At 39.4% G+C, this 26,885-nt stretch overlaps 2 protein-coding genes across 8 annotated transcripts in view; one reads left to right on the top strand and one right to left on the bottom strand.

Moving 5' to 3' along the window:
- The window catches only part of LOC139765113 (LMBR1 domain-containing protein 2 homolog), a 36,364-nt gene extending 26,399 nt beyond the window's left edge, over positions 1-9,965 (top strand). Inside the window, exons 9-12 of the mRNA XM_071692295.1 lie at positions 2,882-3,121; positions 5,206-5,407; positions 5,553-5,649; positions 7,515-9,965. Coding sequence (XP_071548396.1) covers positions 2,882-3,121; positions 5,206-5,407; positions 5,553-5,649; positions 7,515-7,773 — 798 coding nt within the window. The 3' untranslated portion in view covers positions 7,774-9,965. The remainder of the gene's footprint in view (positions 1-2,881; positions 3,122-5,205; positions 5,408-5,552; positions 5,650-7,514) is intronic.
- The window catches only part of LOC139765114 (josephin-2-like), a 67,691-nt gene continuing 45,940 nt past the window's right edge, over positions 5,135-26,885 (bottom strand). For 2 of the 7 annotated variants that reach the window (XM_071692298.1, XM_071692300.1), the window contains one exon: positions 15,743-21,484. In XM_071692298.1, coding sequence (XP_071548399.1) covers positions 21,441-21,484 — 44 coding nt within the window. In that variant the 3' untranslated portion in view covers positions 15,743-21,440. Of the gene's footprint in view, positions 7,251-15,740; positions 21,485-26,885 lie in introns of those variants that run through there. The other 5 variants (XR_011716575.1, XR_011716577.1, XR_011716576.1 and 2 more) reach the window with 5 other exon arrangements.

The raw sequence follows: 26,885 nt of genomic DNA, 5'->3' as shown, positions 1-26,885 counted from the left end.
CCCATTCTTTCGTCTGTTTTTTTGCGCTACCTTGCGAACGCGGGAGACAGTGACAAAGTATAATAAATAAATATATATGAATAATAAATTATGTATCAGTACTTCTGATTCCATTCTTTCTTCATACCTGCACTATCAGGGCACATCATCTTTCATGGGCTGAACCGGTCTTTTTAACAATATTTTATCCCAAATTTCATCAAATCTCTTGCTGTTCTCTCCTAATCTTATAATGCCCACAACCCCATGTAGAAAAAGGAAAAAAATATTTAAATTTTTTTTGTACATGAAAATCAACTTACATAATGGTAACTTGACTGACCCTGTGAAAGTTCTGAAGGGTAGTCCTTTGATTGGAAAAGCATTAATGTGCAAGCTGTCTCTGCTATTTTGCATTTCATACATTTATGCAATGGTAGAGCAAGTGGTGTTAATACCCAGCTGCACACCATTTTTATTCCCAGAATGGGTAGCGAGTGGTGGGATGAAGAAATAAAGTTGCTAAAGTAAGATAAGAAAGGCATTTGGGCACTACTTACAAGGAAGTAGTGCAAAGGATTTGGGGATACATAAGAGAAAGCAGCAGGGGGTCAAGAGGAAGGTGAAAGGGTTGAAAAATAGGGCAAATGAGAGTTGGGTGAGTGAGTATCAGTAAACTTTAAGGTGAATAAGATGTTTTGGAAGGAGATAAATAATGTGCAAAAGACTATAGAACAAATGGAAACATCAATAAAGGGGGCAGAGGGGGAAGTGATTACAAGTAGTGATGAAGTGAGGAGGAGATGGAGTGAGTATTTTGAAGGACTTTTAAATATGTTTGATGATAGAGTGGCAGATGTAGGATGTTTTGGTTGGGGTGGTATGTGAAGTGAGAGAGTCAGGGGTTTGACGAAAAGAGGTGGTGAAAGCCTTGTTAAAGATTAAATGTGGCAAGGCAGCTGAAGTGTATGGTATTGCAGTTGAAATTATTAAGAAAGCGGGTGACTGTGTTGTTGATTGGTTGTTAAGGGTTTTCAGTGTATAAATGGATCATAATGAGGTGCCAGAGGATTGGCAGAATGCATTTAGATAGAGCGCCATTTTATAGGAGACTTAAGTTTGTTGAGTATACCTGGAAAGTTGTATTGGAGGCTATTGATTGAGAGGATGAATGTATATAAAGAGCATCAGATTGGGGAGGAGCAGTTTAGTAAAGGATTTGTGGATTAGGTGTTTGCTTTAAAGAATGTGTGTGAGAAATACCTAGAAAAACAGGTTGATATGTATAAGGCATTCATGGATCTGGAGAAGATATATGATAGGGTTGAGAGATGTTTTGTGGAAAATCTTAAGAATATACAGTGTGGAAGGAAAGCTACTTGAAGCAGTAAAATGTTTTTATCAAGGATGTAAGGTTTGTGTTCAATTAGTGAATGGTTCCAAGTGAAGGTTGGCCTGTGGCAAGGGTGTGTGATGTTACCATGGTTGCTCAGTTTGTTTATGAATGGATTAGTGAGGGAGAAGTAAATGTGAGAGTCTTGGAAGGGTGGAGTGATAAAGGTTTTGAGTGATTGGGGTCTGAACATGCAGGAATATGAAAGGCATGTGCAGAATAGAGTTAACTGGAATGACATGTCATCAGTGGACTGAATCAGGGCATGTGAAACATGTGGGGTAAACCATGGAAAGATCTGTGGGGCCTGGTTTTGGATAGAGAGCTGTAGTTTTGGTGCATTACACATGACGGCCTGAGAATGGATGTGAGCGCATGTGATCTTTCTTTGTCTGTTCCTCGCTAACCCAGAAAGCAGCAAACAGTTATGAAAGAAAAAGTTTATGTATAAAAGGTCTGGTGAATCAGGATTTTTTTTTGTAGAAGCTGTATTTAGGGAAGAAACGTATGCCATTCCAAAGGTAGGACGTGGAAGTATGAGAAAGGGTAGCAAGTGATGGAATGAGGAAGATAAATCACTAGTGAGAGAGGAAAAGATGTGTATACATAATACCTTTAAGGAAAGAATGCAAGGAATCAGGAGCATAAGAGAAAGTGGCAGAAGCTGATAAGGGGGCAGATGAGAAATAGGCTTGGAGTATTGATTAACGTACGAAAGAATGAGAAAATGCATTGAAAAGCGAATAATATCAGGAGAATAAGAGAACAGATGCAGGCAACAGTAAGGAGAGTAGATATGGAATTATTAATAGGCTAAAGATGTGAAGAGGAGTTGGAGTGAGTTTTTTCACAGACTTCTTTTAGGGAGGTAAATGTGGTGTGTTTGTGATGATATGGTATGTGGAGTGACTGTCTCATGGTAAATGTTAATGTATAAATATTGGATTGTGTGAGCTATTCATGAAATGAAGTGTGCCGAAGTGACACCTCACTGGAGGTGACTTTTCATTTGCTGTGTTACCCCATGCAGATGAAGTCTGGTGTTACCTGCTTTTAATCAGATGATGTAACTAATGGAGATGGTTTATGTTTCATTTATATAGATATTTTGTATACATTGGCAAAGATAGTAGAATTTTTGGCAATGTGTACACATACTGCATAAGACCTCCCTCACCCACATACCAAACCCTACCCTTGAAAGTGTTGCAGGAAATCTCAGTCCATGTATAAATAGTTGGGTAGGTTGCCCAAGTACCTGTATGAGTATGGAAGGAAGTTTTAGGTTAATTGAAAGCCCATGTAATATTACCTGTAATTTATATCATGGTAGCCAAGTGATCAGAGCCCTTATCTGCTAAGCCAGATGGTATGCACCTTAGAGAACTTCAAGGCAATCAAACAAAATGCCAGAAATATTACATCTTATTGTGCTGTGCACTTATCATACTTAGTGTTGGATTACAGCTGCTGTAGAGACATTAAGGGAAAAATTTTATTATTTTGCAGGTGATATCATCATTGTCAATGGCCTACATAGCCCTTTGTGCCTACTCGACTTTGTTCAAGATTCGTGTGTTAAATCTGTACTACCTAGCACCTCACCACCAAACAGATGAATATTCTCTAATTTTCTCTGGAATGATGCTCTGCCGCCTCACTCCACCAATGTGCCTCAATTTTCTCTCTCTCATACACATGGACTCTCATGTAATAAAAATACGTACTGAAGAGACACATTATACACAGGTAAGCTAAGTATAGTACCTTTTTCTAAAAGATACCCTAATTTAAAGTGGTACATAAGCATGTTCATTAGTAACATGCATTATATAAACCTTGTGCACATAATAATTTGGGCATTTTTTTTCTGACACTGTGATCTTGAGATGTACAATAATATATTCATCTATGGTTGAGCATTTCTTACTAGCTTTACAGTCTGTCCCCAAAGAGGGCCATCACCTATAATTATTGCAGAAATCATTTCATGTCTCTTTTGTTCAGTTGTGCATCAACAGCACTAATCATACATTTAGCAACAATGTTATATTGCCTATTATCAATCAGTTTGTGTATAGCTGCCATGAGGCTCATGTCTGTTTTGTTTGTTTCCCTGTGTTGGGTATTTTTTCTCTGTAATTGTTCACAGTTACCTAGCTCTTGTGCCATCCCTTTATGCCAAGGAGGGTTACAATGGAGGACATTGCAGCAGTGATAGCTTTATACAAAGCAGAGCATAATTTGAAATAATTTTAGAGCAAACAGGTGTGTGCCAGCAAAGTGTACAAAGGTTGTTGAAGTAGTTTAAGGAGTAAGGGGAGTACATTTTACCAACTCCTCTTCCCAAGTCAAGAAGGCTAGGATTAATGTCTCTTTGGACCCATAAAGTGATTGTAGGATAAGCTGAGGCATGTCCATCCCTGAGAGCATGTAAAATAAAGCAGAACCATAACTTGCTCAAACATGTCTGGTTGAAGAGTGTTCAAGTTACTTCATATAGCTTGAGATTTCATAGTTTTCTTGCCGGACGAAAACTTCTACTGACTGCCACCCAAAAGGAAAAACTAGTGAAATTTTGCCAGAAATGCATTGTTTTAGGACCAGGAAACATGGAGAACCATGTGAAGTGACATGTCAGCACTTACTATAAATGGAAACACCAGAAAGAGGGTGTGCAGGCCACCACAGTCTAACCCACACCTGCCACAATACACAGAAAAGACTAAAACATCCTAGTTTGGTTTGAGGCTGTTACAGCTACCATGGTGTTGGTGATCATTCCCAAGAATGTGAAAGTGAACCAGGTGGTGTACTTAAATTTACTAATTTACCAATTACATGATTCTTTTAAAAGTGCTAAGGCAAAAATACTATTTATGCCAGATAGGGTTCCCTGCCAGACTGCTTGGTTTGTTACATATTGCTGAATGATAGAGGTGAAATATTTCCCAAACCTAAACACAAATGAAAATTTTGTGGTTCATACCTCAGCAACTATTACATGATATTGACACATCTATAACATAGCTCAAGTTGGCAGTAAAGCAACTGTGTAGTTTTCCAAGATCTAGTCAGTAATACTGCTGACAGCATTCCCAGCAGGCTTCAGGACTGCATCAAGAGGAAGGGAAGTGCAACAAAGTAAGTTGGTGTTAAATCTCAATTTTTAAGGTTACTTAACCATTAAAATATGTCTTTTTTCAGCTCATGACTTTTTTTAAACTTTTGCTGCAGATTGTAAATACTTTACCCCTTTGCATATTTAAAACATACTTGCACCAATTTCTTTACTCAGTCCATGCATCTAAACATTTTTACTGTGTTCTGTACTTTGTACTCAATTCTTCTGTGTTTTACTTTTGATTTTTAAAAGAATTTTTCAGTGCTGGAGAACAAGGAAAAATTATTTTAAATGATTTGGTCATTATACCTGCCATGTAGGACACTTTTTTAGGAAAGCTATCGGAAAATCATCTAAAGAAAACTGTCTTTTGATGTCGATTTTATATAAGTGAAATGTGATTGTACCACATTTAGAAATTGGGATTGAAGAAATACCTTTGAGTGACTCCTGATAGGATGTCATCAAAGGCTGTGACACGTCTTTTATTATGTTACATGTGTGGTAGAAATCCATTATTACTCATTTTCAGACATGTACAAGTGTTTCTTGAACACTGAAGATTGTATTTTGTTAATTAAAAATGCTAATATAGCATTTTTTTCCCTTCAAACTAAGATCGTTATAATTAAAATGTCTTGGAATTGTGATCAGTTTAGTAAAGTATTCTTTTTACATTTCTACTAGTTGACCATCTATACTTTTACAGATTATGGGTCACATGGATGTTATAAAGATCATTAGTGAGGGCTTCAACATTTATTTCCCAATGATGATTGTGGCACTTTGTTTGGCTACCTACTATAGCCTAGGATCCAGGCTCCTTTCTGCTCTAGGGTTTCAACAATTTATGTGTGATGATGATCTTACAACTGACCTCATCGATGAAGGCAAGACACTCATAAGTAGAGGTATGGGAGATTATGCATCCTGTAGTTCTTTATAAACAAAGAGGTATGAAAAATACTTAATTTCGTTTTCCAAAATCCAGACAGTTTCTCTAAGTATAATGAAGAATAATGAAACACACACTATTTCTTAATCTTGTGCTTTCAGAATCCCGTCGCCGCCAAAGAATGGAAGATAATGCTGCCCGTCGAAAAGACTTTGCTGAAAGATTTGGGGGAGGAGAATCCTCTGCCAATATGTACAGGTATGATACTGACTCATAACGAAGGATTAAAGGAAAACAATCAAGGTGAAAAGTGTAGTAAGGCAGTTGAATTATTGAGGTAAAAAAGAATGCAACAACAGGGGCTGAAGTGAATTCTATGGTGGAAGAGTGAACTACATACCTGGGTGCATTAACTCCTAAACTCTTCTCTTAGGTTTCCTTTCCAACCAATTGAATTTCAGTTTTTCAGTTAAACATGTATTTAAACTTAGTTTCAAAAATATTTCTTGTTAATTTTCATATTTTTTCCCATTTCCCACATGAATCAGGTAGCATCAGAAACTGACACAGAAAAACCTCATTCACCAATGTCCACTCTGTTGCTGTCATGTGCAGTGCTTTGAAACCACTACCCCCTGTCCACAACCAGGCCCCACAGACCTTTCCATGGTTTCCCTGTCACTTCTTCACATGCCCTGGTCCATTCCACTGACAGCAAATTGCCTTCAGCATACCACTTTGTACCGGTTCACTCTGTCCTATGCACACCTTTCACGATCCTGCATGTTCAGGCCCTGATCACTCAAAATCTTTTTCACCCCCGCCTTCTGTCCCCAGTTTGATCTGCCCCTCGTCCCCTCAACTTCTCACACATAGAGCCTTTGTCAACCACTCCTTACTGATTTCCTCCACATATCCAGACCATTTTAGCACCCCCTCTTCAACTCTCTCATGTGGACTCTTTATTACCATACCTCCCTTGTACTCTCATATTACTTGATCAAACCATCTCACACCAAATACTGTCCTCAAACATTTAATTTCGAACACCTCCACCTTCATATCCATAAATCATCACAGACTACTGTACCTTCAGACATACCCGATTTTGCCCTTACAGATAATGCCCTCTCTTTCCTTACATTCCTCTACACTCCCAGAAAATTTCATCCCCTCATCTTTCCTGTGACTCATGTCTGCTTCCATGGTAACATTCACCTCCATGTACACTCCTGGGGTATCTACAAAACTTCACTTCTTCCATATTTTCTCCATTCAAACTCACACCCCCAACTAACCTGTCCTGCCCAGCTAAACCTAGTAAACTAAACTTGGCTTTTTTTTTTCCAACATCCTTCTTTCGCATACCCTCCCAGGCTTAGTCATCAACTTTTGCAGTTTGTCACTGTAATTTGCCACTATTGTAGTTTCATCAGCAAACAGCAGTGCATATTTGCACTGTAGTTGGTAGGCAACCTACAGCCAGAGAGGTATATCACCCGTACTACCCACCAGGACATCAGGAGGGTTAGTGAGCCAGCACTTCAGTGGTTGTCAAGTTGCACTCTTCTGACCACATAGCTGTCTTTCTTTCTGCATCACCCTTATGTGGACTCCTGGGATTCTGTCCACACATAAGCAGTCTCTCCTTGTCCTACATAACATTTGACAACACTTACTTCATACAGCTCATTCTTTGTAATTAGACTTCCCTGCGGTGAGCACATGCACACATCCTGCCTTTTGGCAAAATGTTAGGAGCAGTTGACAGTAGTAATAGGCAGGAATTTGAACATGATTTTAATGATTTTGGTGATGTCACAGTGGGGCCAGCAGGTTATTCAGTCTCCCACAACTCACTAGAATACAGAAATAAGCAAAGTATAGAAATAAGCCTCTTATAATACAAGTAATTTTACTTTATTTTCACCAATCAGAATGACAACACTAGGATTATCAATACTCATGAAAATTTGTAAGAACTTTTTTGTGACATCCTTTTCCTGTTCTCCAAAGTAGTTAGTTGGCAATGGAAAAATCTTTTATGTTGTCCTGCACCTAACCATAAGAGGTTGTTATCTTGCTTCATTTCACTAAAAAGAAATTCAATATCTACATTGTAGATCAGCGCGACAACGAGCAGAAGAATTGGTACGACCATTGAAGAGAGAAGACTCAACTGAATCAGCTCAGTTAGAACTTCTTGGTGGTTCTGACAACATTGCTGATTACTCCTCCCATACAACCACCTCCTCCCTGACCATGGAAGATGACTTGGAGAGTGGCCGTGGAGGCGTGAGAATGTCTGGGTTCTCTGGATTGACTCAGTTTTCCCGAGCTCGAACCCACAAACCTGATAAAGGGCTGTTTGATGATGTATAACTTAATTTACATGTGCCCAAATAGGCCTTATTTATTGAGCAATAATTTTTTCTTTCTTTAATGCATGTTAGCCACTCCCCATGCCAGTGGAGCAACACCGAGAACAGACATCTAATACCGCCTGTCACATACAGTAAACTATCCAATAAACCTGAATCATTTTTCCATGAACTGAGAGCACTTGGTATAGGTTATTTAAGTTGTTTTTTCACTCCCATGTAATCCTTATCATTTCTTCTAAACATGTGTTTATAAATGGGGGTTGTGATCTTACTGTTTAAAATTTTTCATTAATTTTCTGTTCAAAGTACAGAAAATGATGCTGAGTGAGCGAGTGTGTCAGCAGTTTTGATGTAAGAGATCAAGTTTTAGTGATGGTTGATTTAAATGCAAAGGTAAGTAATGTTGCAATTGAGGATTTGATTGTGGTGCATGGGGTATTCAGTAATATGAATGGAAGTGAAGAGCTTGTGGAGTTGTGCTGAAAACAACTGTTGATTGGGAATACCTGAGTATACATGAGAATGCATGAGTATACGTATGTAAGTGAGAGATATGGTAAGTGGGCATTATTAGATTACATATAAATTGATAGGGTTGTGAAAGAGAGTTTTTTGGTGTAAATATGGTGCGAGGGGCAGCTGGTGGTATGTCTGACTGCTGTCTTGTGGAGGTGATGAAGATTTGTAGAGGTTTTCAAAAAAAGCAAAAATGTTGGAGCTTGGAAAGGAGACATGTAAAGAAATACCAGGAAAGATTGAGTGCAGAATGGCAAAAGGTGAGAGTAAATGAAGCAAGGGGAGTGGGTGAGGAAAAAGAGGTATTTAGGGATGCAGTGATGGCAGGTGGAGGAGATGCATGTGGTATGCCTAAGGTGGGAAGTGGGCAGATTAGAAAGGGTAGCGAGTTGGTGGCACAAAGTAAAGTTGCTAGTGAGAGAAGAGGACGTTGGGTGTTATTTACAAAGGAGTGTGTTGAAATGGTTTGGACATATGGAGAGAATAAGGAAAGACTGACAGGAGGATAAATATGTCAGAGGTGGAGGGTACAAGGAGAGGCAGGACACCAAATTGGAGGTGGATGGATAGAATGAAAAAGATTTTGAGTGATCAGGGTCTGAACATGCAGGAGGGTGAAAGGTGTGCAAGGAATAGAGTGAATTGGAGCAATGTGGTATACTGGCCTCAATGTGCGGTCAGTAGAATGAACCAGGGCATAAGAAACATGCCATGGAAAGATCTTTGGGACCTGGATGTGGATAGGGAGCTGTGGTCTTTGTGCATTACACATGACAGCTGGAGACGTGTGAACGAATGTGGCCTTTTTGTTTGTTTTCCTGGTGCTACCTTGCTGATGCACGGGGTGGCGATGCTGTTTCCTGTGTGCATGTGTATGTGAGCAGATGGGACTTTCTTCGTCTGTTTCTTGGCACTACCTTGCTAATGTGAGAAACAGAGATCAGGTATGAAAATATATGTGTGTGTGTATATATATATATATATATCTGAAAAAAGGCAGACTATGAATTATGTACATGTGTATATATGTATATGTCTGTGTGTGTATATATATGTATACATTGAGATGTATAGGTATGTATATTTGCTTGTGTGGACGTGTGTGTATGTGGGTGGTTTGGGCCACTTTCGTGTGTTTCCTTGTGCTACCTCGCTAACGCGGGAGACAGCAACAAAGCAAAATAAATAAATAAATATATATCTGTACGTGAACAGATGTGCCCTGCCTTTCGTCTGTTCCGAGCGCTACCTTGTTAAAGCAGGAAATGGCAATCAAGTACTAAAAAAGTAAAGAAAATTTTTATTTTTATAAATGCACCTTTTTTTTCTGGATAATTTTTCATGTGTCATTAGCAGTTATATGTTGCTTTATAATTGTGCTTTTTGTCCATAGGATAAATTTGATTGTTAATCTTCATATTCAGATTTATGTTATGCCGAAGCCTTCATTTTGAGGTTTGATTGATGTTAACCCAACTTTAGATAATTGATCCCTTTGACAGAGAATGAGGCATTTGAATGTAATATGAGTCATCATCCAACCTACATATGTAAAAAGACTAAGATTAGTGTGCTTTCAATTTGTCTCTATATTGCTAGAGTACCAGCTTAAGGATTATAAGAAAATCTTTCATGTGAATCATGTATTTCAAATATAGATAATCCTTGATTTTGTTTAGTAGTCCTTAATTACTGTTGTTTCTCAGTTCGATTAAGCATTTATAACTGTCTGTAATTAAAGATACCTTCATTCTGGAATTACAGTTTCCATCAGAGATGAAGTAACGTTATACAGGTTTGTTACTCTGATACATTGAATTGGCATTTTTTTTAAGCTTAAGTGTTCACCATCACTGCCAAAAGTAGTAGTGCCTTTGAAAATCCACAATGAAAAACCTAAGAGGTGATGTTACAAATAATTAGAAAAATTTTAATTAGTGAACATTCAACATCTGGATTAATTAGAATCTTCATATGCCAATTGCTTGAATAATTATACGATTTTTTAAGTTTTGACCACATGTTCTTATTCAGCGTACTATGATGAAATTTTCAAGAAAATCCATTTTTTCGAAAAAATCAAGAAAAATCCAAGGCCTTGCATTTTGCTCAGATTTTCAACTTCCTCAGATTTTAATGAAAACTTTTGTATAGATGTTATTCTAGATGGTGATTAAGTATCTGGAGTCAAAAGACTGCATTTCGTAATATTAAGTGCTTAATTAACACTTTAATTAATTATAATATTCATATGCTAATTACTCGACTAATTATACAAATTTTTAAATTTTGACCACAGATTCATATTCAGCATACTTAAAAGTATCTATGCTGAAGTTTTTAAGAAAATCCATCTCCTTCTCACATCACCACTACTTGTTATCACCTCCCCATTTGCCCCCTTCACTGAAGTTCCCATTTGTTCCCTTCTCTTATGCACTTTACCTCCTTCCAAAACATCTTTTTATTCTCCCTAATATTTAATGATACTCTCTCACCTCAACTCTCATTTGCCCTCTTTTTCACCTCTTGCACCTTTCTTTTGACCTCCTGCCTCTTTTTTTTTATACATCTCCCACTCATATGCATTATTTCCTTGCAAAAATCATCCAAATGCCTCTCTCTTCTCTTTCACTAATAATCTTACTTCATCCCACCACTCACTACCCTTTCTAATCTGCCCACCTCCCATGCCACAAGCATCTTTTGCACAAGCCATCACTGCTTCCCTAAATATATCCCATTCCTCCCCCACTCCCCTTACATCCTTTGTTCTCACCTTTTTTCATTCTGTACTCAGTCTCTCCTAGTACTTCCTTACACAAGTCTCCTTCCCAAGCTCACTTACTCTCACCACCCTCTTCACCCCAACATTCTCTCTTCCTTTCTGAAAACCTCTACAAATCTTCACCTTTGCCTCCACAAGATAATAATCAGACATCCCTCCAGTTGCACCTCTCAGTACATTAACATCCAAAAGTCTCTCTTTCGCGCGCCAATCAATTAGCACGTAATCCAATAACGCTCTCTGGCCATCTCTCCTACTTACATACGTATACTTATGTACATCTCTCTTTTTAAACCAGGTATTCCAAATCACCAGTCCTTTTTCAGCACATAAACCTACAAGATCTTCACCATTTCCATTTATAACACTGGACACCCCATGTATACCAATTATTCCCTCAAGTGCCACATTACTCACCTTTGCATTCAAATCACCCATCACTATAACCCGGTCTCGTGCATCAAAACCACTAACACACTCATTCAGTTGCTCCCAAAACACTTGCCTCTCATGATCTTTCTTCTCATACCCAGGTGCATATGCACCAATAATCACCCATCTTTCTCCATCATCTTTCAGTTTTACCCACATCAATCTAGTGTACTTTCTTACACTCTATCACATACTCCCACCACTCCTGTTTCAGGAGTAGTGCTACTCCTTCCCTTGCTCTTGTCCTCTCACTAACCACTCTTCCCCTTTACCCTTGAGCTTCGTTTCACTCAGAGCCAAAACATCCAGGTTCCTTTCCCCAAACATACTACCTATCTCTCCTTTTTCCTCATCTTGGTTACATCCACTCACATTTAGACACCCAATCTGAGCCTTCGAGGAGGATGAGCACTCCCCGCGTGACTCCTTCTTCTGTTTCCCCTTTTAGAAAGTTAAAATACAGGGAGGGGAGGGTTTCTAGCCCCCCGCTCCCGTCCCCTTTAGTTGCCTTCTACGACACGTGAGGAATGCGTGGGAAGTATTCCCTGCGTGTCGTAGAAGGTGACTAAAAGGGAAAGGAGCAGGGGGCTGGAAATCCTCCCCTCTCGTATTCTTTTAATTTTCCAAAAGAAGGAACAGACAAGGGGGCCAGGTGAGGATATTCCCTCAAAGGCCTAGTGCTCTGTTCTTAATGCTACCTTGCGTTAGCGAGGTAGCGCAAGGAAACAGACAAAAGAATGGCCCAACCCACCCACATACACATGTATATACATACACGTCCACACACGCAAATATACATACCTATACATCTCAGTGTACACATATATATACATACACAGACATATACATATATACACATGTACATAATTCATAGTCTGCCTTTATTTATTCCCATCGCCACCTCACCACATGGAATAACACCCCCTCCCCCCTCATGTGTGCGAGGTAGCGCTAGGAAAAGAAAACAAAGGCCCCATTCATTCACACTCAGTCTCTAGTTGTCATGTAATAATGCACTGAAACCACAGTGCATATATATATATATATATATATATATATATATATATATATATATATATATATATATATATATTATTTTTTATTATAGTTTTATTTTGCTTTGTCGCTGTCTCCCGCGTTTGCGAGGTAGAGCAAGGAGACAGATGAAAGAAATGGCCCAACCCACCCCCATACACAATGTATATACATACTCGTCCACACACACAAATAAACATACCTATACATCTCAATGTACACACATATATACACACACAGACACATACATATATACCCATGCACACAATTCACACTGTCTGCCTTTATTCATTTCCCATCGCCACCTCGCCACACATGGAATCCCATCCCCCTCCCCCTCATGTGTGCGATGTAGCACTAGGAGAAGACAACAAAGGCCCCATTCGTTCACACTCAGTCTCTAGCTGTCATGTAATAATACCCGAAACCACAGCTCCCTTTCAACATCCAGGCCCCACACAACTTTCCATGGTTTACCCCAGACGCTTCACATGCCCTGATTCAATCCACTGACAGCACGTCAACCCCGGTATACCACATTGATCCAATTTCCTCTATTCCTTGCCCTCCTTTCACCCTCCTGCATGTTCAGGCCCCGATCACACAAAATCTTTTTCACTCCATCTTTCCACCTCCAATTTGGTCTCCCACTTCTCGTTCCCTCCACCTCCGACACATATATCCTCTTGGTCAATCTTTCCTCACTCAATTCTCTCCATGTGCCCAAACCATTTCAAAACACCCTCTTCTGCTCTCTCAACCACGCTCTTTTTATTTCCACACAGCTCTCTTACCCTTAGATTACTTACTCAATCAAACCACCTCACACCACACATTGCCCTCAAACATCTCATTTCCAGCACATCCGCCCTCCTGCGCACAACTCTATCCATAGCCCACGCCTCGCAACCATACAACATATATATATATATATATCTTTCAAACTATTCGCCATTTCCCGCATTAGCAAGGTAGCGTTAAGAACAGAGCACTGGGCCTCTAACGGGATATCCTCACCTGGCCCCCTTCTCTGTTCCTTCTTTTGGAAAATTAAAAAAAAAACGAGGGTAGGATTTCCAGCCCCCGCTCCCTCCCCTTTTAGTCGCCTTCTACGACACGCAGGGAATACGTGGGAAGTATTCTTTCTCCCCTATCCCCAGGGATAATATATATATATTTCTTTCTTTCAAACTATTCGCCATTTCCCGCGTTAGCGAGGTAGCGTTAAGAACAGAGGACTGGGCCTTGGAGGGAATATCCTCACCTGGCCCCCTTCTCTGTTCCTTGTTTTGGAAAATTAAAAAAAAAACGAGAGGGGAAGATTTCCAGCCCCCCGCTCCCTCCCCTTTTAGTCGCTTCTACGACACGCAGGGAATACGTGGGAAGTATTCTTTCTCCCCTATCCCCAGGGATAAATATATATATATATATATATATATATATATATATATATATATATCTTTCTTTTCTTTCATACTATTCGCCATTTCCCGCATTAGCGAGGTAGCGTTAAGAACAGAGGACTGGGCCTTTTAGGGAATATCCTCACCAGGCCCCTTTCTCTGTTCCTTCTTTTGGAAAAGAAAAAAGAAAAAAAAATTGAGAGGGGAGGATTTCCAGTCCCCCGCTCCCTTCCCTTTTAGTCGCCTACTACGACACGCAGGGAATACGTGGGAAGTATTCTTTCTCCCCTATCCCCAGGGATAAAAAAAATATATATATATATATATATATATATATATATATATATATATATATATATATATATATATATATATCTTTCTTTCATACTATTTGCCATTTCCCGCATGAGCGAGGTAGCATCAAGAACAGAGGACCAGGCCTTTGAAGGAACATCCTCACCCCCCCCCCCTGTTCCTCGTTTTGGAAAATTAAAAAAAGAAAATGAAAGGGGAGGATTTCCAGCCCACCCCACTCCCTTCCCTTTTAGTCGCCTTCTACGACACACAGGGAATACGTGGGAAGTATTCTTTCTCCCCTATCCCCAGGGATAATATATATATATATCTTTCAAACTATTCGCCATTTCCCGCGTTAGCGAGGTAGCGCTAGGAAAAGAAAACAAAGGCCCCATTCGTTCACACTCAGTCTCTAGCTGTCATGTAATAATGCACTGAAACCACAGTGCATATATATATATATATATCTTTCAAACTATTCGCCATTTCCCGCATTAGCAAGGTAGCGTTAAGAACAGAGGACTGGGCCTTTTAGGGAATATCCTCACCTGGCCCCCTTCTCTGTTCCTTGTTTTGGAAAATTAAAAAAAGAAAATGAAAGGGGAGGATTTCCAGTCCCCCGCTCCCTTCCCTTTTAGTCGCCTTCTACGACACGCAGGGAATACGTGGGAAGTATTCTTTCTCCCCTATCCCCAGGGATAAATATATATATATATATCTTTCAAACTATTCGCCATTTCCCGCGTTAGCGAGGTAGCGTTAAGAACAGAGGACTGGGCCTTTTAGGGAATATCCTCACCTGGCCCCCTTCTCTGTTCCTTGTTTTGGAAAATTAAAAAAAAAACGAGAGGGGAAGATTTCCAGCCCCCGCTCCCTCCCCTTTTAGTCGCCTTCTACGACACGCAGGGAATACGTGGGAAGTATTCTTTCTCCCCTATCCCCAGGGATAATATATATATATATCTTTCAAACTATTCGCCATTTCCCGCATTAGCAAGGTAGCGTTAAGAACAGAGGACTGGGCCTTTTAGGGAATATCCTCACCTGGCCCCCTTCTCTGTTCCTTCTTTTGGAAAATTAAAAAAAGAAAATGAAAGGGGAGGATTTCCAGTCCCCCGCTCCCTTCCCTTTTAGTCGCCTTCTACGACACGCAGGGAATACGTGGGAAGTATTCTTTCTCCCCTATCCCCAGGGATAATATATATATATATCTTTCAAACTATTCGCCATTTCCCGCGTTAGCGAGGTAGCGTTAAGAACAGAGGACTGGGCCTTTTAGGGAATATCCTCACCTGGCCCCCTTCTCTGTTCCTTGTTTTGGAAAATTAAAAAAAAAACGAGGGTAGGATTTCCAGCCCCCGCTCCCTCCCCTTTTAGTCGCCTTCTACGACACGCAGGGAATACGTGGGAAGTATTCTTTCTCCCCTATCCCCAGGGATAATATATATATATATATTATATATATATATATTGAAAAAAGGCAGACTATGAATTATGTACATGTGTATATATGTATGTGTCTGTGTATGTATATATATGTGTACATTGAGATGTATAGGTATGTATATTTGCGTGTGTGTGTGTGTGTATACATTGTGTATGGGGGTGAGTTGGGCCATTTCTTTCGTCTGTTTCCTTGCGCTACCTCGCAAACGCGGGAGACAGCGACAAAGCAAAATATAATAATAATAAAACATTATAAAGGAAGCTATATCAAAATAATGGAGGGATAAGTTGAATCTAGATCATTAAAAACAAGGGTGAGAAAAAAAAAGGTACAATCTGGCAGGACCTGAAGCTCTTAGTCCCTAATGAATCCTAAGACTTGAACATGAGTTAAACTAAATGTTGAAGTATTATGGCAAATTGAGGTATAAAGGTAAGACTATATTGTTTAGAATAATATATCTAATTGGAGAGAGGAAGGAAAATATAAGAATCTAAAGATAAGAAAACTTACAAGACAAAAACACAAGGAAAATATACACTCATACTAAGTATACAAATATTACAAGAAATTTCATAGCTTAGACAGAAGGGGAATACTGTACCTATATAGTATAGTTTTGATTCAATGCAGACTACAACAGCCAAACTTTAAAGTAGCTAATGATATCAAGGAGTTAAAAAACAAAAAAAATTAGCAACTATTTAGGGAACAACAGAAAGGCCTGTTTATGACACTTCCAACACTATAAAAAAAACTATCAAACATTGGGAATAAAGATCTGCCAGAGGTATATACAAATGCACATGGATTATGCAATGGATAACAGTAAAGTTTATTGACCCCCTATGGATTTTAAGTCAAATATATATAACTGGCATTACAAAGTTTACCAGAGATAAGCATATATCTAATCATTACTAAAATATATTGGAAGGAAAGAGAGGATAGAGGACAAAGAGGTTTGGTCCTTGTAAGAACCAATCTCAGACTTCAGGTACTTCTAGTAGCCAATGGTTCTTTAAAACCATAAAACTGGAAGGGTGAAACAAGAAAAACCATTTGCAAACAACACTGACAGACTTCAGAAGCATGTGACAAACTAAAGGGTATATTAAAGGAAAGAATTGAAAGTAATGTGAACAAAAGTGAGGTAATGAGGTTTAGCAGGGTAATGAAACAGGATAGTTTGAGCAGAAGTTTGAATGGAGACTACCTGGAGGAAGTAGAGTGCTTTAGGTAACTGCAAATGAATGCTACTGTGGATGGAACCATGGAAGCTCATCAGTCAATGGGTGGGATAAGGAGGGCTAAGGTCCTGTGTGAATTAAGGAGCCAATCGAAGGAGTGGTCAGATTCTGTTTGGGCAAAAACTGGTACTTCTGAAGGTACAGTAGTCCTGGCATGCAAGTCAAGGGCCTCGAATGCAAAGGAAAGAAAGAGGGTGGCTATGTTGGAAATGAAATGCATAAAGACATTATGTAATGCAAGATAGGTTAATCATGCTAGATGACAGTGTGTGAGAAATGTATGAAAATAAGCACTGTATGATTAAGAGAGCTGGCCATGGTGTGAAAAGGTTTTCACATGTGGAGTGAAGAAACGAAGAAAGAGCTAAGATATTGTGTGTCAGGAAGTGTTGAGATAGAACAAAAAGATGGAAGGACGTAACAAAGGCTTTGGATTGTTAAAACCAGAATATGCAGGAGGGTAAGAGGCATGCAAGGGATGGAATGAACTGGATTGATATGGTATATGGTGAGAGAGGTGGGGACATGCTGTTAGTGGGCTAAATGAGGGCATATGAAGCAGTCAAGGTAAAATCACATAGTCCGTGGGATTTGGACGTGAATGGTAGGCTACGGTTTCAGTACATTATACATGACAACAAGGGATTGGATATCTGCAAACAAGGCAGTTGTTTGCTCCTGCCTCAACCTCACTGCACTGGAAGTAGTAGTCTGGACTATAAAATCTCAGCATACAGTGCACTAAAGACAGACTGAAAATAATGAAGACATAATCAGGATGATGCAGGAAGCAAAGACAAACTTTGCTATGAAATGCAAAATTTTTAATAATGATATTTTAAGTACAAGGAAACTGACTAAGAGCACCTTAACCGACACAGGAGAAGTTTGGAGACAAATTTAAGCACATTTTCAGAAAACCTCTGTTCCAGTATGTCACTAACTACACTAGAGTCAGAGAGGCTAGTATACAGATTACATTACACCACAATGGTTTGCTTTCCCATTCCATTTCCCTTAATAAAGATTAAGAATTTAGGTCATGATAACCTTGTCACAGACCATCAAGTCATCTATTGTCTTTCCCATGTTCAATATTTTAACTCACTTTCACTTATAATAACCTTAAAATGGAAGACTTAAGGGACAGTACCTAGTGAGCAAGATGACAAAATGCTCAAACAAGGGTATGCGTCTAACAAAGAAATAAAAATGAAATCGTAGAGTAACCCAAACCCCAAAAAGAGGTACAAGGTAGGCATCCTTTAAAACCAAAACAATACCTGGAAAATCAAATATTAGTCAGTATCAAAGATCTTATAAAATATAAGATCTTTGGTCAGTATTAAATGGAACAATATGTTCCGTGAAGCTGATAAGTGCAAATAAGAAACTATGAAAAGGATGTAAAAAAAAAAAGAAAAAAAAAATAGTTCAATTTCAAAATGACTATGGAAAGGAAAAATGTACCTTGACCATGTTACAGAAGGTACAATTGCCAGCATCATCTGAAAGGTATAAGACAGCAAGAAATGATTTGAAGTGTCCAGTACTTGATTGCTATAGCATAAGGATGGAGAACCATAATAATATAAAGTCAGCAAATCAAATGCTCCAAAATTGCAATCTATTTACCTACCTATCTATATATCTGGAACCCATTCCCTACATGAACTCCCATCAAAGGGGTGGACATGGCAAGAGTTACTACATATCCCTATCCTTGCATGCCTTCCTGATGTACACCATTCCACACAATATTCCCCATTTCTCTCCCTCCAATACTCTTCCACAATATTTCCTCATGTCACTGGTGGTCTTCCTCTCACACCAACCCCTTTAGTTGTACTATCATACACTTTCCAGATAAGCTCCCTGTCTTGCATTCTTTTCAAGTGCCAAAACCACCTCAAAGTATTATGCTTCACACAGTCTTGCACTCCACAATTCATTCTCTGCCATACAAAATCTCTCATACATACCCTCATTACTTTCTTCATTTAATCTGGTTATACTGCATGCTCCTCTCAATTAACTCCTTTCCACAGCCTGGATTCTTAATCTCTGAGACTCGTGCCATGTCCATGTTTCAGCTGCACAGGTCAAGGTCAGGAGGACTGTTCTGTCCCTAAATTCATTCTTCACTACCAGATGTACACTTCTACTCCTCATTACTCTGTTAAGGCATCCATTGACTCTTCTACTTGTACTGTTCTCTTTGTCATCTTTCCTCCCATATCACTAAACTTAACCAAAATAGTTCCCAAATACTTAAATTATGTCACCTCTTCCAATCATTCTCCCCCATATCTACAACACAGTTTATTACACTTTCTTCTCTCACTCTATAGGGCTTGCAAAATCTATACTTTCACTATGTTTCCTCTCAAACACCATTGTTATACATTTACTACCATTTACCGTCAACCACCTATGCTTACACACATTATTAAACTCACAACCTTCTGCAACTCCTCTTCACTCTCAGCAAACACAGAATCATCTGCAAACAAGCTTGTCACTTGTCACCATACCCCACCACCACACTACAACTCTACACCCCTTTCCCCCTAGTTTTACCTTGATCTCTCTTATCATTTCATCCACATATATGTTAAAAAGCAACAATGACATTAGATAGACCAAGGCTGCCTCACAATCATATATACATACCAAATCTTTTGCTCAACTCTCAATCCACTCTTACACACTTGCTCATACTCAAGTCTTTCACACCATCTAACAGTCAGTCTCCAACCCCATATATCCTTCACACATCCTATAAAGCATTCCGCTTGACTCTCTTACACTTCCTCCAGATCCATAAAAGCTGCATACTGCTTCTTAACTTATGCTGGACACTTTTCCATTGTCATTCCCAATGCAAAATCTCAGATCCACATATCCCCTACCTTTCCAAAAACCTAATTCCTCATTTATTATGCATTCAATCACTTCCATCCCAACACCAATGAACACTGTTGCATTCACTATTCCTGATATACTGAACTGGCTTATTCCCACATTAACTGCAACATACATCTTCAGCGTTTTTTCCTCTAAATAATGGAATAATAATAGCTTTAACCCTATCCTAAGACAAAACCTTTGCTTCCATGCTAAATCATACATCAAATGCTTCCACTATATCACACTTTCTTCATATTTCAACATTTCGGCTGTAATCCCATTAACTTGGGTACATTCCTTACCTTATTGTTGCCCTTTTTACTATGGGCTCCTTTTCTTTCCATCCTCCAAACCTACTTCTGTAACAACTGCTGCCTCACTTTCTCCCACATTCATTAGTACTTCAAAATACCCTTTCCATTTTCCTTTCATTTCCTCCTTTTGATTCAGCAACTCCCATTCCTTCTCACATTTACATTTCCACTCTTACATCCACCTCTTTCCAGTACAATTTCTTATTTTCACTTGACTATCTTCCAAAATCTACATCTACACTCTCCTTACTTTCCTCTATCAGCCTCTGAGCAGTTTACCATATACCTTTTTCTTCTCTTCCACAGCATTTCTAATCTCATCTGTCCATCATGCATATCCACTTTTATCTCTATACCTCTAATGCCTGTTCCCACCTAGAACTCCCTCAAGGAGGTAGCCAAGGGAATAGTCTCCATACCTAGTGAATTTCAGTGCCACTTCTTAGCCATTAGTGCCTCACCCTTAACAGGCTACTGGCAGAGAAAAAATAATTAGATTGAAGGACTCACAAGGAAGGGTTGTTGAAGCAGAAAAGGAAAAATGCAAACATCTAATATTACATTCCTAAGAGTATTCACAATGGAAGACACATTTGCAATAGGCTTATGTTTCTGAAGATTCATCTTTCTAGTGATCTACTGTTATACATGCCACTGAAACCTATGTCAGAGAATGGTTAGATTCTTGACCAAAAATTATCCCAATCTAACTCTTTTGAATGGACTATTCCTGAAGGTTAGCTATGTAGCTTATTATTAGCATACCACTCTCCATCATGATTTAGCCAAAATGATATTCAATGAAAACCAAATGAAAAAGGTGATGATGAAGACTTGACTATGCTCATACATTTCTGTCCCTAATCACACCACATGAGCACCATGAATTTAACAATGAGGGTGATGACTTTACATACTATACCAGTACTCCCTTGCAGATCAGCAACTTTCTTAAGCACTGAATACATGCTGAAATACATATACTTACTCTGGGGGCTTGACAAACCATAAGCTACCAAGGCAAGCCTGATGACTGTGTGGAAATAGGAAATGTGACTGTCTACCTATCAGCAAGTGGGATACAAATGTAAATTAATTTTGCCAGTGGTTGCTGGACATAAATCATTTTACTCTACTATCATTACCAAATACACTTACTAACAAATGTAAATACCCTCTATATTTACCTTTTTATCAGAGTAATTAGCCCATCCCATGAAAGAGATTGAAAGCACAAGTTTTGATGATGTTGGTGCAGGGGAGGCAGGCGAAGTTACCACCACCATCCAACCACTTGTTCCTGCACCATTCCTCCTGCTTATGGTGGAGATACAAAAGAATTCTAATGTTGCAATACTGCATAAATCATTTTGTAAAAATTGACATTTCATTCATGTACAAACATATAAAAAAAGAATATCTAATTGTTTTTCTGGAAACATCTCCACTGCATCATGAACGAGCTTATTTTCTCATTGATATAGAATGCATAACATATATAGTTCACAAAATGAAATTCTTAATCCATAATCCCATGTAGGTTACAAGTGAAAATTTTGATTAAGAGGGTATGGAGGATGCAGGTAAAGTTAACACCACCATTCACTTGCTCATTCATTCCACTTATGGTGAGAATACAACCCAAATTCTTATGTTGTAATAGTTTGCAAACTGATATAATATATACTCTAATATCTTATTTCAGTACTGAAACTTAATAACAGAAATAAGATCAAATATTCAAAGTGGTGGAGTTGATGGCATGGGAGGTGGAGATTTCACTGTAACGAAATGTTAATTCTGTCTGTCTCTGATACCTGTTCCCTCCTGGAACTCCCTAAAAGGGTGGCCAAAGCAATAGGGTCTCCATTACTAGTGAATTCTAGTGCTGCTTCTTAACCTTTAGTGCCCCATCCTTAACAGGCCACTGAAAGAAACCAACTGTAGCAGTCTTTACAGAGGCTCCCACCTAATGTTCCTGCTGTCTACCTCTTCCTAATGTTGCTGCCTGGTATTCCCACCTACTACTTCTACCAAATACTCCAGCCTAAATGTTCCTACCTTTTGTTTCTATCCATGGCTCCTAACATTTGCTAAAAGGCAGGGCTAGTACATAGTGCTCACTAAAGGAAAATCCAGTTATGAAGAATGAGCTGTATAGCTAAGTGTTGTCAAGTGTTATGTGATGAGGAGAGATTGTACATTTGTGGAGAATGCCAGTAGTCCACATGTTGGTGAGGCAGAAAGAAAAGGCAGCTACCTCGGCCACAAGAGTGCAACTTGACAACCACTAAAGAGCTGGAGGCCCGACAGACCTTTCTGTGGTCTCCTTTGGCATCTTCACGAGCCCTGATTCAGTGTACTGAGAGCATGTTGCCCCCTTATTTACTGCATTGCTCTAAGTCAGTCTATACCATGCACACCTTTCACCCTCCTGCATGTTCAGGCCCCAAGCACTCAAAATATTTTTCACTCCATCCTTCCAAGTTCAATTTGGTCTCTTCCTTTTCCTTGTCCCCTTAACTTCTGACATAAACACTAATATCCCGATTGGCTCAGGTTAGATTCCTGAAAAACTGAGTGCTAAGCAAAACAGCTCTGTCTTGGGTCATTACACCATTACAAGTATGGAGTTGTGATGCTGATGATGTTATTTTGTACTTATGATATATGCAGTGTTGTATATGAAGGTTACAGGTGTTAAATAAACAGAGATGATTACAGTAACATATCTTTACCAATGAATAACAAATAAACAATGTAAAATATTGTATCATGAATGAAAATCATTTGATGAGTAGTGATAATTGTAGTTGAATGAGTATGTGTCAGTGAGATGTTGTGGGTGGAAGGCAATAGGCATTGGATATCATATAGCTCTTCTCTAAAAAGTTAATACATCTCTGCACCACTAATATTATGAATCAGGTGGTGATGATAGTGGGAGTGGAGATGATAGAGGTGGTGGTGGTGAGGGAAATTGTGGTAAAAAATGAAAAGGTGATGTGTTTATCGGTTTCTTTGGAAATACTGGCCACAGCTCTGCTAACTGCTATATAACACCCAATGTTTACTCACAATATTGAGTGTAAGTATAAATGAGCAACTATGCATCCTTTCAACATTAAAGTTACATAACATTTTAAAATATGGAGTGAGAAAGCAAAGGGAGAATTTGAAAGGTTAAGTGGAAGGATGTGGTAACATGAAACAGGTGTACTGCCAAGCACTGCCCACTAAGCCTACATTCCATTTTTTCTAACAAACTGCTCCTTAAAAAGTCACATTCATTGCTGTTAACTTTGTGTTCATTATGGCATGTTCATTATGGCAGAAGCTTTTATCCTGTCTGCAGTTTTAATAATGGTTCTAACTGTCAATATAGCCAATTTGAAAGTACAACCAACATCAACCTGAGGATCACCAGCTACTATTGCCTCAACACTTTTAAATTTTACGAGCAAATAGAGGCTTTTCCATTGCACTTTCGATGCACTAGCAGCACTAGAACTTTCAAGCCATCTTCCAGGCAAGATTCAGAAAAAAAATTAGTCATAAAGATATCAAACCATCAGAGAGTCAGCAAGAATGTGTGCACAGTGTAAGCACAGCAAAATTTGTACTGTCCTAATAGATGAGAGCATTTGACACTAATTGGATGTGAGCATATGTATGTATAGTGCTGATTGGCCAAGTGTGTGGAAACAGAGAGAGAGCTGCTCTCGACATGTTAAGAGTGTTTGGACTTTTGACTTTCATGGATTTTCATAATTTTTTCCAACTAAAACTTCCAAAATGCAAGCAAAAGTACTACAACAAAACAGTGCTCTATAGAGTAGCATTAACTGGGTTATTATTGTATATCCTCTATATCAACCTCTCCTCACTCATTGTCTGCATATGTCCAAACCACTTCAGCAAACCCTCTTCAGCACTCTCAACCACAGTTTTATTACCACACCACACCTCTCTCTTACCCTTTTATTACATATTCAATCAAATCACTCACACCACATATTGTCCTCAAGCATTTCATTGCCATAAATAATATCTCCCCAAAATCATCCTCCAGTCAGGACAATGAAAGCACAATTGCACAAGTTTTCTAAAAAGGAGACTGAGCAGCTTTAAGTCTAGAGGACAAGGCAGATGATGATCCTGAATCATTTGTCACTGAAAATCTACTGCTGGACTGTGTGGAAAAAGATTTTATGGTCACTAACTTTTTCAGCATCAAAAATTGTCCAAAATGGGACAAGTAAAGGTTTTCTTGCAAAAGGTGTTAGCAGTAGTTGGGAGAGAGCCACCAACTAAGGAGGTATATTACCAGTACTGCCAACCTAGGTTTCGGGAGGGTTAGCGACAGCTGTACAGTAAGCCAGCATTTCAATGGTTGTCAGGTTGCACTCCTCTGACCCAGGTAGCTGTCTTTTCTTTCCGTCTTACCCACACATAAATAATATTTATAATTATTTTTATTATACTTTGTCGCTGTCTCCCGCGTTTGCGAGGTAGCGCAAGGAAACAGACGAAAGAAATGGCCCAACCCCCCCCCCATACACATGTATATACATACGTCCACACATGCAAATATACATACCTACACAGCTTTCCATGGTTTACCCCAGACGCTTCACATGCCTTGATTCAATCCACTGACAGCACGTCAACCCCGGTATACCACATCGCTCCAATTCACTCTATTCCTTGCCCTCCTTTCACCCTCCTGCATGTTCAGGGCCCCGATCACACAAAATCTTTTTCACTCCATCTTTCCACCTCCAATTTGGTCTCCCTCTTCTCCTTGCTCCCTCCACCTCCGACACATATATCCTCTTGGTCAATCTTTCCTCACTCATCCTCTCCATGTGCCCAAACCACTTCAAAACACCCTCTTCTGCTCTCTCAACCACGCTCTTTTTATTTCCACACATCTCTCTTACCCTTCCGTTACTCACTCGATCAAACCACCTCACACCACACACTGTCCTCAAACATCTCATTTCCAGCACATCCATCCTCCTGTGCACAACTCTATCCATAGCCCACGCCTTGCAACCATACAACATTGTTGGAACCACTATTCCTTCAAACATACCCATTTTTGCTTTCCGAGATAATGTTCTCGACTTCCACACATTCTTCAAGGCCCCCAGAATTTTCGCCCCCTCCCCCACCCTATGATCCACTTCCGCTTCCATGGTTCCATCCACTGCCAGATCCACTCCCAGATATCTAAAACACTTCACTTCCTCCAGTTTTTCTCCATTCAAACTCACCTCCCAATTGACTTGACCCTCAACCCTACTGTACCTAATAACCTTGCTCTTATTCACATTTACTCTTAACTTTCTTTTTCCACACACTTTACCAAACTCAGTCACCAGCTTCTGCAGTTTCTCACATGAATCAGCCACCAGCGCTGTATCATCAGCGAACAACAACTGACTCACTTCCCAAGCTCTCTCATCCCCAACAGACTTCATACTTGCCCCTCTTTCCAAAACTCTTGCATTTACCTCCCTAACAACCCCATCCATAAACAAATTAAACAACCATGGAGACATCACACACCCCTGCCGCAAACCTACATTCACTGAGAACCAATCACTTTCCTCTCTTCCTACACGTACACATGCCTTACATCCTCGATAAAAACTTTTCACTGCTTCTAACAACTTTCCTCCCACACCATATATTCTTAATACCTTCCACAGAGCATCTCTATCAACTCTATCATATGCCTTCTCCAGATCCATAAATGCTACATACAAATCCATTTGCTTTTCTAAGTATTTCTCACATACATTCTTCAAAGCAAACACCTGATCCACACATCCTCTACCACTTCTGAAACCACACTGCTCTTCCCCAATCTGATGCTCTGTACATGCCTTCACCCTCTCAATCAATACGCTCCCATATAATTTACCAGGAATACTCAACAAACTTATACCTCTGTAATTTGAGCACTCACTCTTATCCCCTTTGCCTTTGTACAATGGCACTATGCACGCATTCCGCCAATCCTCAGGCACCTCACCATGAGTCATACATACATTAAATAACCTTACCAACCAGTCAACAATACAGTCACCCCCTTTTTTAATAAATTCCACTGCAATACCATCCAAACCTGCTGCCTTGCCGGCTTTCATCTTCCACAAAGCTTTCACTACCTCTTCTCTGTTTACCAAATCATTTTCCCTAACCCTCTCACTTTGCACACCACCTCGACCAAAACACCCTATATCTGCCACTCTATCATCAAGCACATTCAACAAACCTTCAAAATACTCACTCCATCTCCTTCTCACATCACCACTACTTGTTATCACCTCCCCATTTGCGCCCTTCACTGAAGTTCCCATTTGCTCCCTTGTCTTACGCACTTTATTTACCTCCTTCCAGAACATCTTTTTATTCACCCTAAAATTTAATGATACTCTCTCACCCCAACTCTCATTTGCCCTTTTTTTCACCTCTTGCACCTTTCTCTTGACCTCCTGTCTCTTTCTTTTATACATCTCCCACTCAATTGCATTTTTTCCCTGCAAAAATCGTCCAAATGCCTCTCTCTTCTCTTTCACTAATACTCTTACTTCTTCATCCCACCACTCACTACCCTTTCTAATCAACCCACCTCCCACTCTTCTCATGCCACAAGCATCTTTTGCGCAATCCATCACTGATTCCCTAAATACATCCCATTCCTCCC

The sequence above is a fragment of the Panulirus ornatus genome, chromosome 52 (assembly GCF_036320965.1).
Source record: "Panulirus ornatus isolate Po-2019 chromosome 52, ASM3632096v1, whole genome shotgun sequence".
NCBI lineage: Eukaryota > Metazoa > Arthropoda > Malacostraca > Decapoda > Palinuridae > Panulirus > Panulirus ornatus.
The sequence above is the reverse complement of the archived record's forward strand: the minus strand, read 5'-3'. Positions and strand labels throughout refer to the sequence as shown.